The sequence below is a fragment of the Mesoplodon densirostris genome, chromosome 18 (genome assembly GCF_025265405.1).
Source record: "Mesoplodon densirostris isolate mMesDen1 chromosome 18, mMesDen1 primary haplotype, whole genome shotgun sequence".
In the NCBI taxonomy this organism is placed as follows: domain Eukaryota; kingdom Metazoa; phylum Chordata; class Mammalia; order Artiodactyla; family Ziphiidae; genus Mesoplodon; species Mesoplodon densirostris.
Genome location: NC_082678.1, coordinates 45,727,492 through 45,742,586, shown reverse-complemented (window position 1 = coordinate 45,742,586; position 15,095 = coordinate 45,727,492). Strand labels below are relative to the sequence as shown.

Genomic DNA, 15,095 nt, shown 5'->3' with positions numbered 1-15,095 from the left:
ACAAGGAAGAGGGAAAAGATGCTGAAGCCTCTCGGGGTTCTGATAGCCTCACACGCACCGTGGGATAGGGATTACGCATTATAGAAAAACCAGGATCTAGGACGTGTGAGCACCTGCTGTATACCCAGCACTGGACCAGGAGCCCCAGCTCACTCATCTGACTGTGTCAGTTTCCCATTGTGTTTTTTCACAAAGCTGAATTCCTACAGGATGGAGGTCGTGTCTCACACGGCCTACAGCAGCTGCTCAGGAATCCCTCTGTTGTAGAATGAATGTTAAATGAACAAGCAGAAAACTGCATGCTTGGGTAACTGAGCCAGGAGACATAGGCACTCAAGGTGGGCTGCAGGCTGACCCTGATGACCCCGCTCTGAAGCTGGGACAAAATGACATAGGGGTAGGCAGCAGCGTGACTGGAGCTGGGGCATAGCTCCACATGCTCTGGTGGTGGTGGTCATGGTGGTACCATCATCCTCCTGTGCTGTTATCCACCTCTGTGCTCCTACTGTGTGCTAATCATGCTTGTACTCGCTTTACCTTCATTATCTCATTATCTGATTTAATCCTCACAGTAGTTCTATGACGTGGGCATTACTATGATGTCATTTTATAGATGAGGCAATGGAGGCTCATAAAGCATAAGTTACTGTCCAAGGTCAGATAGCTAGCAGATGGTGCATCCAGGATTGAAAAGAGTCAATCTAACACCAGAATGGAGCTCTTAACCCCCTGCTGATCCTGCTTTCCCCAGGAATAATACTACCTGATATTTGTTTACAGCATTTTGGCTTGTGTAGCCTTTTCACATTTACTATGTCAGTTGTCCTCATGAAAGTTTGCCAGAAAGAGTTGTGGAACCAGAGCTGTTATTCCCATTTAAGCAATAAGAAAATAGGAACAGTTGAGGGACATCTGTAAAGGTACAGGCTCACAGGTAGCAGCTCAGGACGGGAACCCAGTCAGGGCTCTGCCCAGAGCATGATGCTGCCTAGAGGTGTAAACCATGCCCAGATGGAACACACCGGGTTCAGGAAATTGTCTGGTTGTGTGTGGTGCTTGGGCAGCCAATACAGGATGTCCAGGGCAGGCAGGCCATCAGGAGGGCAGGATTTTAGGACTTTTGAAATAGTATATCTGGGTTTAAATCCCAGCTCTAGCCAGTGACCTTTGGCAAGTTACTGAACTATTCCATGCTTCAGTCTCCTTGTCTATACAATGGAGATAATAATAATTGTACATTTTTAGTATTGTTATGAGAATTAAATGAATTTGTATTTGTAAAACACTTATAGCAACCTCAGTGCGTACTAAGGATTTGATAAGTGGTGTTAAATAGATCACATAAAATAATCAAATAAGGCAGGAGGAGGTGACCCAGCCAGAAATGGGGTCTGGATTACTGAGCTTGAGTGATTCAGAACTCTGGACAGATCCCCAAGCTTTAGATTCACCATATTGGTTCCATCTGCTCTGTGAAGTTCTTTGGCAGTGAAATGGGTCTTATCTCTTTCTTCTCGGTTATGATGAATGTAAGGATTCTCCTCACGACCCTTTAATGTCTGTTCTATGAGAAAAGGCACAAAGCTCTTCACCAGGAAGGCCTGTCTCTTTAAAGAGAGAGAGGGGGCATTCCTGTGGGTTTGTTCTTGAGGAAATGTCCCTTCCTGGATGAGGGACTGCACCAGATATGTGTAATTGATGTGTGGGACCCAGGGGCTTGTGTTCAGCGTGTTAGGGAATATGACCTCACCAATTCCTCTGAGCTCAGACTGGGAAAGGGCAAGGATAGAGACAGGGTTGAGGGGAGGACTAAAGAGAGAATGGAAGCATTAAGGCTTCCATTAAGACTTCTTCCATAGAGGCAGAAGTCTTCTCTCTCAGTTACTCCAGAGCTGCTCCTACACCACTCAAATCCTGATCTGCTCAAACAAGGATGGCAACTCACTCCTCATGTGAAGAAGTAACCTTAATGTCTCCCATCTGTAAGCACCCCCTGTGCACCAAGACCTTTATATTCATTATCTCTCCTTTAATCCTTACAACAACTCTTTGATTAGACATTGCTAGTCCCATTTTACTGATAGGAAAACTGAGGCTCAGAGAAGCCAAGTAACTCACCCAAAGAAAAACTGCTACCTAGTGGTAAGGCTTTACTTTTTCTTCCCAAACACACTGCCTTTCAAGAAATACCACTCTTAGTGCTAGGAATGGAGCCTTCTATGAGTTTTCAGCCTCTCTCATGACTGTTCCCTTGTTACTTTTTTTTTGCTGTAACACGTGGAGACCCAGTAGGGTATAACAACAATGCCTTCTTGCAGTGAAAAATTCCTGGATGTCTTACACCTGTCTGTAACTATAGACACCTTCAATAGTTGACATCTTCCTCAACTCAAAGGAAGAAATAAATACTCCCTGAGATATAAGCTCCTGTTAGGGCTACCTCTACACAGCCCTGCCGGCTCATGCCCATCTTTACTTCTTTCCACAGAAGAGGTGGCTGAAGGGAAGAACGCCATCCTCATTGGGATGAGCCAGTGGAATTCAAATGACCTGGTGGAGCAGATGGAGACCATGGGGAAACTGGAGGAGCATCAAGGTAAGGTTCTGCTTCTCTCCTGGCTGGGTGTATACATATGTATGTTGCGGACAGTGCGCAGTTTGAAGTGATGGCAATTTGGGGCTAGAACCTGGGTTTTCTATGAAGAGTCATCTATCTGTCTGGGAACTTCGCCTACAACCCCTGAATTCTATGAGCTGCAGGAATCCTCATGGGGACTTCTGCAGGGTTTTCTGTGGCAGAAAAACTCTAGGATATTTCAACCAACAGAGCTTCCTGTGTTCATTGGATGACCACCCAGGAGCATGGGTAATTAAGGGCAGGCGGCAGGCTCCAAGCTCCTTGGAATCTGCTAGTTAATGTAGGGTAGCACCTGGAAAGCCTTTGGGAATGGGCAGGGGAGAGGGTCAGCAGTTGGGCTTGTAACTTCCTTTGGTTGAATTGTTGAAGAAGGTTATGGCTGGGGATTCGTCCAGAGGCTTTTGAAGGAGGGGAGTGTTGGCCAGGAGCTTAAACAGCAGACAAAGCAGGCCTATTCTTTTAGGCATCCATCCTTCTGTCCATCTGACCATTTCATATTATGAACAGAATGTTCGTTGAGCACCTACTATGTGTAAGTGCTTGGTAGGAGGGACCAAAGGTGATTTAACTAAGGCTTCTGCCTTGTGATGTGTCACAGAGTGTAAGTCAGAACATAAGGGGGTCAACCCTTAAGCTGAGGGTTGTTGGGCCCAGAGGGGAGAGGCAGGAAGTTTAGAAGGAGGCAAGAGAGGGGGTCTCAAGGAAGCGTTCTTGACAATGAACCCATGGACCCAGGCTTCACAAGGCAAGTGGAGGATGGAACCAAGGAGCTCATAAAATCTGAGATGGCATATGGGGAACCTGAGGCTCAGAGAGGGGCTGTAGTTGATTAAGGTCACACAGGAGTGAGAAGCAGAGCTGGGACTAGAACCCTATCCAGGGTCCAGGGTGCCTCTGCTTCTGTTAGCTTTTTCTATCCCTCCTCCCCACCCAATATATCACTCCTCCTACTTCCCCTCCTCCCCGTCTCCTCTTTTCCTTCCTCTCTTGGCCCCATCTTTCCCGTCATGGTCTGGGCCAGGCTACCTATCAGGAGACGCTCAGTGAGACGGTCCTGGCCTAGCCCAAGAGAATGACCATCTTGGTGTTGACCATCTTGGTGGTAGCCGTCTTACCCCAGCATCTGTTCCTTTTCTTACCCTCCCCCATCCCGGCCTCCTTGGTTCAGAGCCCGCCCCATACCAGCTTGCCCATCCTGAGAAATGGACAGGCCTGGGATGGCTGTTCCATTTTACAAATGAAGCACCCAAGGCTCAGAGGAGCTGCATCTTGCCCAGGGTCCTCCAAGTTGCGGGCAGCATCACACTTAGATCTCCAGGCTCCTGATTCCCAGACCAGGGCTTTGTGTCCCAAATTGGACCAAGGCTCAGCACAGTTCCGAGCCCCGGCAAAGTCAGGTCCGAGCAACCTGGAGTCTTAACGGCAAGGCCCTCCTGGGCCACTGTCACATTCACAGAATGAGTGGGCTCTGAGTCTGGTACCCAAGACCAGTCCAGAGGCAATTTCCCGGTCTTCCCTGCAACTCATCTGCAGACGGACCCTTTGTCTACTCTTTCCTTCACCCCAGGAACCCGGAGGGGGCCCAGAAGGGGTCATGGACTCCAAGTGCTTCCCTGGGACAATGCTTGGAGTGATGAAAAGACAAACCGAGACTTGTACTCACCACCCATCTGGCCATCCCCTCCCATCCCAACCCGCGCTTGTCTGCCAAGGAATGTGTGACTCAGACACAGTGTGAGCTAAGGAGGAGGTGAGTGAGAAGCAGTGTGAGCTGGGAGGGCAGGGGAGGAGGAAGCAGATGGAGGTCGATGGGCAAGGCTGAAACCGTAGCTTTGGGATCTAGGAGGTCTGGGTTTGAACCTTGGCCCTGCCACCCCATGGCTTTGTGGCCAGGAAAGTCACATCACCTCTCAGAGCCTCAGTTTCTTCATCTGCAGAATGGGGCTAGCACACAAATTGCACACATTAAATGAGCTGATACTTGCAAAGTGCCTTCAGTGCCTGGTCATTATAACGTGGGAAGGGGGAGAGGAGAGTGAAAGATCTTTCACAAATACAGTTCTAACAAATACATCATGGAGCTCATGAGAGGTTGGATTAGGGGCAGGGGCTTGCCTGAGTCCAAGAATTGATGTTGTTTCCTCCCAGTATGAAATGGGGAGCAAGAGGGAGAGAGAGAGAGAAGGAGGGGTGAGGAAGAGAAACCAGCCGTGTTTCTGGTTCCTTCTGAGTCCCATTCCCCTGTGGATTCATGATGTGAATTCCCACAACACGGCAGAGCACACACGCCAATTTCATTCATTCCAGCAGCCACTTCTGGAGCCGAGACATGGGCTCAGCCCAGGATGGTGGGGAAATAAAGACAAGCAGGCTGGCCTTGTTACCCCTGTAGGAGCTCACAGCAGAGAGGAAGAGGATCATGGCCACGGCTACAGTGCAATAAGACAGGCTGAGTCAGGGGCCTGAGGAGAGAGCCTCTGGGGACTCTTTTGGGGAGAGGAAGTTCTAAAAACACTTTCTGGAAAAGGCTGCAATCCAAATTGGTGTTATAGATAGAGCTCTACCCCTGCCTCCTTCTACATCCCTTCCCTTAAACGCAAGGCTCACTGCAGAGACAGCCCCCGCCATGGTTCAGGCCCTGACCAATCACAGCTACCCCTGGTGATGACCCCCAAGTTCATCTCTAGCCAAGACCTACCCCCTGGGCTCCAGACTCATATTCTCAGGAGGCTCCTACTTCCCGCTCCCTGGACATCTCAAAACCACTTAATGCTCTGCAAGTTCCAAATGGAGCCGAGCTTATTCCTTCTTAACCTTAATTATGTTCTATGGCCCATCTTTAATCTCAGTCATTTGGAGCCTGTGTTGCATAGGTATGTTCAGGCTGCTCTGGTATCTCCAGTTCTTGAGGGCGCTAATTCTGGTATGTGTGTGTGCGTGTGTGTGTACCTGCGCACATGCTACCTATATCTCATGGGTTTTGTTTCTTCATTTTTTATTGTGAACTCATCTTGGTCAACACCCCACCCTTTTCTTTTCTATGGGAATCTTGTGTCCCCCAGGTCTTGAAAACGTCCTTCTAGTGATTGGTCTTGTGTCTCTGCTGGGCCTGAGTGTTTCACTAATCGTGGACATTTTATATGCTAAATTTACAGCTTTGCGGTTCCATTCTACTTGAGTGGTGTAAATTTAGACCCTACACCCATAGGTGGCAAGGGCTTAGGGTTTTAATTACTCATGTGTGACTTTTTTCTTTCCCACTGTCTGTGAATGGTTTTTTGGCTGCTTCCCCAGAGGACTTTTTTTTTTAATGTTTCTTTATGGGTGGAGCAGCCCTTCATGGATCCCTACTACACAGGGGGCTCTGCTCTAGCTCCTCACCTTCCACAGGCTGAGGCCAAGTCTGTGGAGTTAACAGCAATACTGTTCTCAGCCTCTAGCCCTGGAGCCTTTATCCATCTGAATCTTCCAGGGGTCTTCTCTACATTAGCTTCTGCTTTTGTGTCTGGATTGTAGTTCCCTCTTGGTTTCTGGCACTTGTATATTATCCATTCTTTATTTTGAGCTTGGTTACATATTTACTTTTTTTTGTGGATATTTATTGCCCAGTATTTTTTTAAAAATATTTACTTATTTATTTGGTTGCACCGGGTCTTAGTTGTGGCGGGCGGGCTCCTTAATTGTGACATGCGAACTCTTAGTTGCAGCGTGCATGTGGGATCTAGTTCCCTGACCAGGGATTGAACCTGGGCCCCCTGCATTGGGAGAGTGGAGTCTTACCCACTGCGCCACCAGGGGAAGTCCCTATTGCCAGTATTTTCATGGAAAGGGATCCTTTGGCATCAGCTCAGTCCACCTTATTATTATTTTTACAATTGCTTGTCTTGTTATTTTTATTTAGTGTTTTAAAAAATTTGGTAAAATATATAAAACATACCATTTTAGCCATTTTCAAGTGTACAGCTTAGTGGCATTAATATATTCACACTGTTGTGCAGTCATCACCAGCAGGATGAAGAAGCTCCAGAACTTTCTCATCCTCTCAAACTGAAACTCTGTCCCCATTAAACAATAACTCCCCATTCCCCGCTTCCCCCAGCCCCTGGGAACTGCCATTCTACATTCTGTTCCTATGAATTTGACCACCCTAGGTGCCTCATATAAGTAGAATCAAGCAGAATTTGTCTTTTTATGTCTGGCTTGTTTCACTTAGCATGTCTTCAAGGGTCATTCATGTTGTAGCATGTGACAGGATTTTCTTCCTTTTTGAGGCTGAATAATATTCCATTGCATGTATCTACCATGTGTTGTTTATCCATTCATCTATTGATGGACATGTTTTCACCTTTTAGCTATTGTGAATAATGGTGCTATGAACATTGGTGTACAAATAACCATATTATTTCTTGAATACATTCTTCCTCTTGTTTTTTTGGCCGCGCCTTGCGGCGTACGGGATCTTAGTTCCCTGACCAGGGATTGAACCCGTGCCCTCGGCAGTGAAAACACAGAGTCCTAACCACTGGACCGCCAGGGAATTCCCACTTGAATACATTCTTGTTGTAAACAAACAAACAATACAAATAAACAATCAATACAAATAAACCAGTCTTCCTTATCTACTTTTTCAATTGCAGACCTCACTTCAAAGTTTATCAACGTGGAGGGTATCTCTCTAGAGATAGATATTAGATGTCATTGTTGCAAGTTAACTTATTTTTTCCATTTAATAGTAGATCTAGGAGAGCTTTTCCTATGAGTATTTATAGATTTGACTCATTATTTTTACCTGTACTATAGTATTGTCTACAATAGATGTACCATAATTTATCTAACCACTGTGTAGTGATAAACATTGGAATTTTTCATCATTAAAACAATGATACATGGGTTAAGAGTATAAGCATTGAAACTTGTAATAGATACTGCTAAACAGTTTTCCAAAAAGACTGTGCAAATTTATATTCACACCAGCTGTGGATTAGGTGAGCCATTTCCCCACAATGTCACCAGACTTGATATCATCAGCTTGACGGATGAAGACATTTTCTTGTTTTGCTTTGTCCTTACTTGATTGCTAGTGAGAGCGATCACCTTTCCATAAATGTGTTGCCCAGCTCTATTTTCTTTTTTTCTGAGTTTCTTAATCATGCTTTTTGTTCATCTTCTATTGAATTGTCTTTTTCTTATTGGTTTTTGGAGTTCTTTACTTGTATTTTGGATATAAATTATTTGTCTGCTATGTATTTGAAATCTTTGTGCCTTGAATTCCTGCCACTTGGCTGAATTTTCTTATTTTCTAATAGTTTGTCAGTTAATCTCTTGGGTTTATTTAGGTAGAGTGTCACATTGTTTACAAATCTCAACAGTTATATCCTTGCCAATATTTACCCAGCTTACTTATTTTTCTTATTAAATTGCATTGCATAGGATCTCCAGATAGATGCTGAGTGGTAAGAGTGATCCAGGCTTTCTTATTTGATCCTGACTGTAATGCTCTAATCCCCTCCCCCTTCTCCTCCCACCCTTCCCTCTCCCCTTTCCTCCTCCCCCTCCTCAGTTAAGTGTATTGAGGTATGATTTACATTAGGTAAACATTCACCCTGTTTTGTTTTGTTTTTTCCGGCTGGGCCTGCGGGATCTCAGTTCCCAGACCAGGGATTGAACCCACGCCCCCTGCAGTGGAAGCATGGAGTCTTAACCACTGGACTGCCAGGGAAGTGCCAGCATTCACCCTTTTTAGTGTATAGTTTTCACCGCTGCTTCTTAAATTCCATGACTTCCTCTTGGATTTACTTCCTCTGTTAATTAGAATATCTCCTCAAATAATTCTTTCAGGTAGGGACTGTCGTTAAGGATAGTCATTTTCCAAGCCCTTGCATTTCTCAGCATGTGTTCATTTTGCCTTTACACCTGAATGCAAGTTTGCCTGCATTCATAATAGTATTTCAAACTATCTTTGAAGACATTCCTCATGGCCTCACATTTAGTGTTGTTGGTGAGAAGTCTGAGGCAAATTTGTGGGTAATCTGTTTTTCCCTCTTGTTGAAGCTTTCAGGTTTTTTGTGTGTGTGTGTGATATGCGGGCCTCTCACTGTTGTGGCCTCTCCCGTTGCGGAGCACAGGCTCCGGATGCGCAGGCTCAGCCGCCATGGCTCACGGGCCCAACCGCTCCGCGGCATGTGGGATCTTCCCGGACCGGGGCACGAACCCATGTCCCCTGCATCGGCAGGCAGACTCTCAACCACTGCGCCACCAGGGAAGCCCTGAAGCTTTCAGTTTTTAAAAGCTTTATTCTTTGCATTCTGAAGTCACAGCCAAGTTTGCAGATGAGGTTTTGTTGTTTGTTGTGACTGAACCTAGTGTCCTCTTCATTACTGTGACATTTTCTTTTGATTATTTCTTCAAGTATTTCTTTCACTATGTTTTCTCCTTCCCAAACTTAGATAGTTGCTGGAACCATGTCTCAACTTGCCCTGCCTATTCTTATTTCTTGGTTCTTGCTGGGTTCTGGAAGTAGTCCTTTCTTCCAACTAATCAACAGCTCCCCAATTTTTCTCTTCTTTGGCTGTTTCCGTTCTTCTGATCAACTCTTTTTTTTTTTTTTTTAACAATCATCTTTTCATTTTCATGTGCTCTGGTTGGTTCTTTTTCATAACAATCTGATACGGATTCATAGATGTCATGGACTCATTCCATGCTTTTGAGAGTCTCTGTTTCCTTGTTCTTTTAAGTTTCAGTTTTCTGGTCTGTCAGAAGTGAATGGGAATTGACCACACACACTTCAGATTGGATTAATTAGCCAAAGATCCATAAGTGAGATTATAACACAGAGCAGGATTGAGCTTGGTTCTAATTGTCTAAGGAAACACACAGCTGTCATTAACATTGTCCAAGTAAAGCAGGTCTTGCCAAATTCTTTTTTAAATTGAGACATAATTCACATATCATAAAATTCATCCTTTTAAAGTGTACAATTTTATGGTTTTAATATATTATTGAAGTTGTGCAATTATCGCTATTATCTAGCGCTAAAACATTTTTGTCACTCCCCCCAAAAACACCCCATATCCATGAGCAGTCAATCCCCATTTTCCTCTCCCCAAACCCCTGGAATTTCATATACATGAAGTCAAACACTGTGGTCTTTTGTGGCTGCTGTCTTTGTCTAGCATAATGTTTTTGAGATTCATACATGTTGTAGCATGAATCAGGACTTCATTCCACTTTGTGTCTGAATACTATTCTATAGTATGGATATATCACATATTGGTTATCCATTCATCAGTCAATGGACATTTGGATTGTTTCCACTTTTTGACAACTATAAATAATGCTGTCAAAAATATCTGTGTACAGGTTTTTGTGTGGACATATTTTCTCTTGGGTGTATACGTCTATGAGTGGAATTGATGTGTATCGTATGGTAACTGTTTAACTTTTGGAAGAACTGACAAACTCTTTTGCAAGGGGGCTGCACCACTTTACATTCCTACCAGTACTTTATAAGGGTTCACATTTCTCTGCATTCTTGCCAACACCTGTTATTGTCTGTCTTTTTGGTTATAGCCATCCTAGAGGGTGTGAAGTGGTATATAATTGTGGTTTTGATTTGCATCTCCCTAATGACTAATTATGTTGAGCTACTTTTCATGTGCTTATTGGTCACTGTTCATCTTCTTTGAAGAAATGTCTATTCAAATCTTTTGCCCATTTAAAAATTGGGTTGTCTTGGGAATTCCCTGCAGGTTCAGTGGTTAGGATTCCAAGCTTCCACTGCAGAGGCCATGGGTTCAATCGCTGGTCAGGGAACTAAGATCTCACATGCTGTGCAGCACAGCCAAAAAAAAAATTGGGTTGTCTTTTTATTGTTGAGTTGTAAGGGTTCTGTATATATTCTGGATGCTAGACCCTTATCAGTTGTATAATTTACAAATATTGCTCCCATTCTGCAGATTGTCCTTTCACTTCCTTGATAATGTCCTTTGGAGCACAAATTTTTAAAAATTTTACAAAGTCCAATTTATCTATTTTTTATTTTATTGTATGTGCTTTTGGTGCCATATTTAAAACACCATTGCCTAATGCAAGGTCATGAAGGTTTACCCCTATGTTTTCTCTTAAGAGTTTTATAGTTTTAGCTTTTATATTTAGGTCTTGGATCCACTTCGGGTTAATTTTTGTATATGCTGTGAGGTAGGGACTCAAGTTCATTCTTTTGCATGTGGGTAACCAGTGGTACTAGTACCATTTATTGAAAAAAATTATTCTTTCCTCCATTGAATTATCTTGGTGCGCTTGTCAAAAATCAATTAATCATAAACATATGGGTTTATTTCTGGACATTCAATCCTGTTCCACTTATATATATGTCTATCTTTGTGCCAGTACCACAGAGTCTTTATAACTGTACACTTGTAGAAGTTTGAAATCAGGAAGTGGGAGTCCACCAACTTTTTTTTTTGCACGTTCTTTTCTTGCAAGTTTGGCTCTTCTGTGTTCCTTGCACTTCCACATGGATTTCAGAATCAGCTCATCAGTTTCTGCAAAAAATCCAGCTGGGATTTTTTTTTTTTTTTTTCTTTTTGCGGTACTCGGGCCTCTCACTGTTGTGGCCTCTCCCGCCACGGAGCACAGGCTCCGGATGCGCAGGCCCAGCGGCCATGGCTCACGGGCCCAGCCGCTCCGCGGCATGTGGGATCCCCCCAGACTGGGGCACGAACCCATGTCCCCTGCATCGGCAGGCGGACTCTCAACCACTGCACCACCAGGGAAGCCCCCAACTGGGATTTTGATAGGGATTGTTGTTGAATCTTACAGATCAATTTTGGAAGTATTGCTAGCTTAACAATATTAGTTTTCTAATGCATGAACATGCAATGTCTTTCCATTTATTTAGGTCTTCTTTAATTTCTTTTAATGACGTTTTATAGTTTTCAGTGTACAAGTCTTACACTTGTTTTGTTAAATTCATTCCTAAGCGTTTTATTCTTTTCGATGCTATTGTAACCAAAATTGTTTTCTTAATTTCATTTATAGATTGTTTATTGCAAGTGTGTAGAAATACAATTTATTTTTGTAAATTGATGTTGTATACCTCAACTTTGCTGAACTCATTTATTGGTTTTATTTTGGGGGGATTCATTAGGATTTTCTATATATACAATCTCCAAATAGAGGTAGTCCAATCTGTCCGAACTGGATGCCTTTTATTTCCTTTCATTGTCTAATTTTCCTGGTAGACTCTCCAGTATAATACTGAATAGAAATGATGAGAACCAACATCTTGTCTTGTTCCTGATCTTAGGGGAAAACTTTTCAGTCTTTCACCATTAAATATGATGTTAGCTGTGGGGTTTTTTTGTTGTAGTCCTTTCTGTGGTTGAAGAGATTCCCTCCAGTTTCTTGAGAGCTTTTATGAAAGGATGTCACATTTTGCCAAATGCTTTTTCTGCATCTATTGAGATGATCATGTGGTTTTTGTCCTTTATTGTATTAATATAGCGTATTACACTGATGGATTTTCATATATTGACCAATCTTTCATTCCTGGGATAATTTCCACTTGGATCTTGCCATGTCACTAATCTTTTTTGCTCAGGATTTACAAATCTCTTCCAGAATAATTTGTGCTAATAGTCTATGAGCTGTCACTTAAGAGACTCTTTACAATCAGGGCCCTTCTTGTTTTTGAAACAAACTTAGTGTCATCAAGGCTACATTCTCATAGAGACAAAGGGAGCAGTCACTGCCTAGGTGTCCCTGATCAATTTCTCTGCCTCGAGCTTTCCAGAGAGCTGTTTCTTCCTGCCACTCACCTTCTGACTCTAGTTTATACCCTTATTTCTAGATATGTGATTCTTAAAGAGTGGTCCCTGGACCAACACGATTAGCATCACTTGGAAACCATCAGAAATACGAATTGTGTGGGACTTGCCTGGTGGCGCAGTGGTTAAGAATCCTCCTGCCAATGCAGGGGACAGGGGTTCGAGCCCTGGTCCGGGAAGATCCCACATGCCACGGAGCAACTAAGCTGTGTGCCACAACTACTGAGCCTGCGCTCTAGAGTCCGCGAGCCACAACGACTGAGCCCGTGTGCCACAGCTACTGAAGCCCGCGCCTAGAGCCCATGCTCCGCAACAAGAGAAGCCACCGCAGTGAGAAGCCTGCGCACTGCAACGAAGAGTAGCCCCCGCTCACCGCAACTAGAGAAAGCCCGCACGCAGCAACGAAGACCCAACGCAGCCCCAAATAAATAAATAAATAATTAGAAATATGAATTGTGGACTTACTGAATCAGAAATCAGTAGGGCTCAGAATCTGTGTTTTAACTGGCCCTTTGGGAGATTCTGGTGCTTGCTAAATTTGAGAGCCATTCATAATTATGACACTAAGTTGGTTGAAGGAACCCACAGATCCATTTTCCTGTACTCTCCTTCAGGCATTGAGTTTGGTATCTTTCTTTCACATTGTTGGTTTTCCTCTTATATTTAGTAATATTTGGATACATACTGCACTTCGTGTTTGCAGTTAGCCTGTCTCTGAGTGATCTGATATGTCTATTGACTGCAAGCTGCTGTCATCTTATTATTGGGAAGCGTAGGAAATGCTGCCGGGTGACTTGAGCCATTAGCTTCTGCTTTGCCCCTCTTGGGTATTTTCAGCCCCGCAGGGTGTCCGGTCCCTCAAACTCAGCCCTTCTCACACCTGGGGACAGATGCCTCTGCTTGGTACAAGCAGGGGTTGGTGGGCAGGGTGAGCGGGGAGCCCAGTCACCTGGCTTCTCTACCATGGAAGCCCGGACAGTTGCAAAACCTTCCTTTGTTCCTGTGTTCTCCGCCCATGACCCTGACATTCCCTCTGAGCTGCCCCTACCTTTGGCTCCAGACCTTTCTTTACAGGGTTGAGGTTATGGTTTCCTCTCTCCTGGCCTGGTTTTCTGGGCATTTGACCTTAGCAGTCACACAAGTCTCCATGCATAGCAGAGTCTCACACTCGAGTTTATGCTCTGCTGTTACCATCTTGAAATTCTTAGTCATTTTGAACAAGGGGCCCCACAAACTATGTAGTCAGTCCTACCCCCCTCCATCAGATCTCTCTGCCTTCTGCCTTTTGAGGGTACCTCAGAATTTCTGATCTGCCAGGACATCCCTTCCTGTTTTACAATGCTACTAAAGATTACTTCATACAAAATAGTTAATGACGTTTTCTGGGGGTACGGGACAGGAGAAAAAGGCCGGATCTCGTTGCCAGTTGGCCAACTTTATCCAATCCTACTGTGATGGTTCTAAAATATAAATCCAGTAACATCATTCTGCTATGGAGTCGGCAACTAGGTGTTTGTTGGCTGCAGAAGGACGTATAGGGACTTCCCTGGTGGCACAGTGGTTAAGAATCCGCCTGCCAATGCAGGGGACACGGGTTCGAGCCCTGGTCCGGGAAGATCCCACATGCCATGGAGCAACTAAGCCCATGCGCCACAACTACTGAGCCTGCGCTCTAGAGCCCACAAGCCACAACTACTGAGCCCGCATGCCACAACTACTGAAGCATGCGCCTAGAGCCTGTGCTCCAGAACAAGAGAAGCCACAACAATGAGAAGCCTGCGCACCACAATGAAGAGTATCCCCCGCTCACCACAACTAGAGAAAGCCTGCAAGCAGCAACGAAGACCCAACGCAGCCAAAAAAAAAAAATAAGTGAATAAAAATTAAAAAAAAAAAAGAGGGAAGTATAACCCCCCCCAGCCTGGCATGTGAGGCCATCCTGGTTCTAGCCTTCCTTCTAACAATTATAATTGTCTAGGGTTAGTCTAGGGTTAGTACGTTCCCCATCCCTGCAGGAGTCAAACAGCCCTGGAATGACTACCATGAGGGAGGCTACACAGGGGCTGTCAGGTCATTGCTAAATCTGGCGATCTCAAGGTTATCTCTAATATTCATGACTTCTGGGCTATACCTCTTGCTTCCCTTCACGCTGTGTTCCAGCCAAATGCCCAGGGGCTGCTTGCTGACTCTCAAGCCCACTTGAGCTCTGCCTGCTTTTCCCCTTGCCTTTCCCCTGATTTCGTCTCCAGATCTCGTAATCCTGTGCTCTTCCCCAGGGGGCCTCCCCGATGGCCCAGCCTCTCCCAGAGCACTTCCCTCTTGCTCAGCACTGCTTACTTTGGCCGCCCCTGCAGCGCTGACCCGTCTGTTTGCAGCTGTGCCTTTCTGGGTGGTGATGCTTTGCCTCCTTTTCTGAACCCAAAGCAGTGAGGTGCTCATCACGCATTCGTGCCCTCTCTCCCTCACTTATGCATTCAGGACACACGTACTGGTACTTACTCTGTGTCAGACCCTGTGCCGGTCAATGCTGGGGACACATTGATGACTCAGAAATGGACTCAGAATTGACTGGCTCCCAGACTTGGGGGTGGGGCGGTTCCAGGCTGAGCTAATTACTCTAACGAGAGTGG

The 15,095-nt window shown here is 44.8% G+C and overlaps 1 protein-coding gene across 1 annotated transcript in view; it reads left to right on the top strand.

The window, feature by feature from the left end:
• The window catches only part of PITPNM3 (PITPNM family member 3), an 86,382-nt gene that overhangs the window by 24,979 nt on the left and 46,308 nt on the right, over positions 1-15,095 (top strand). The window contains exon 3 of the mRNA XM_060081053.1: positions 2,489-2,596. Coding sequence (XP_059937036.1) covers positions 2,489-2,596 — 108 coding nt within the window. The remainder of the gene's footprint in view (positions 1-2,488; positions 2,597-15,095) is intronic.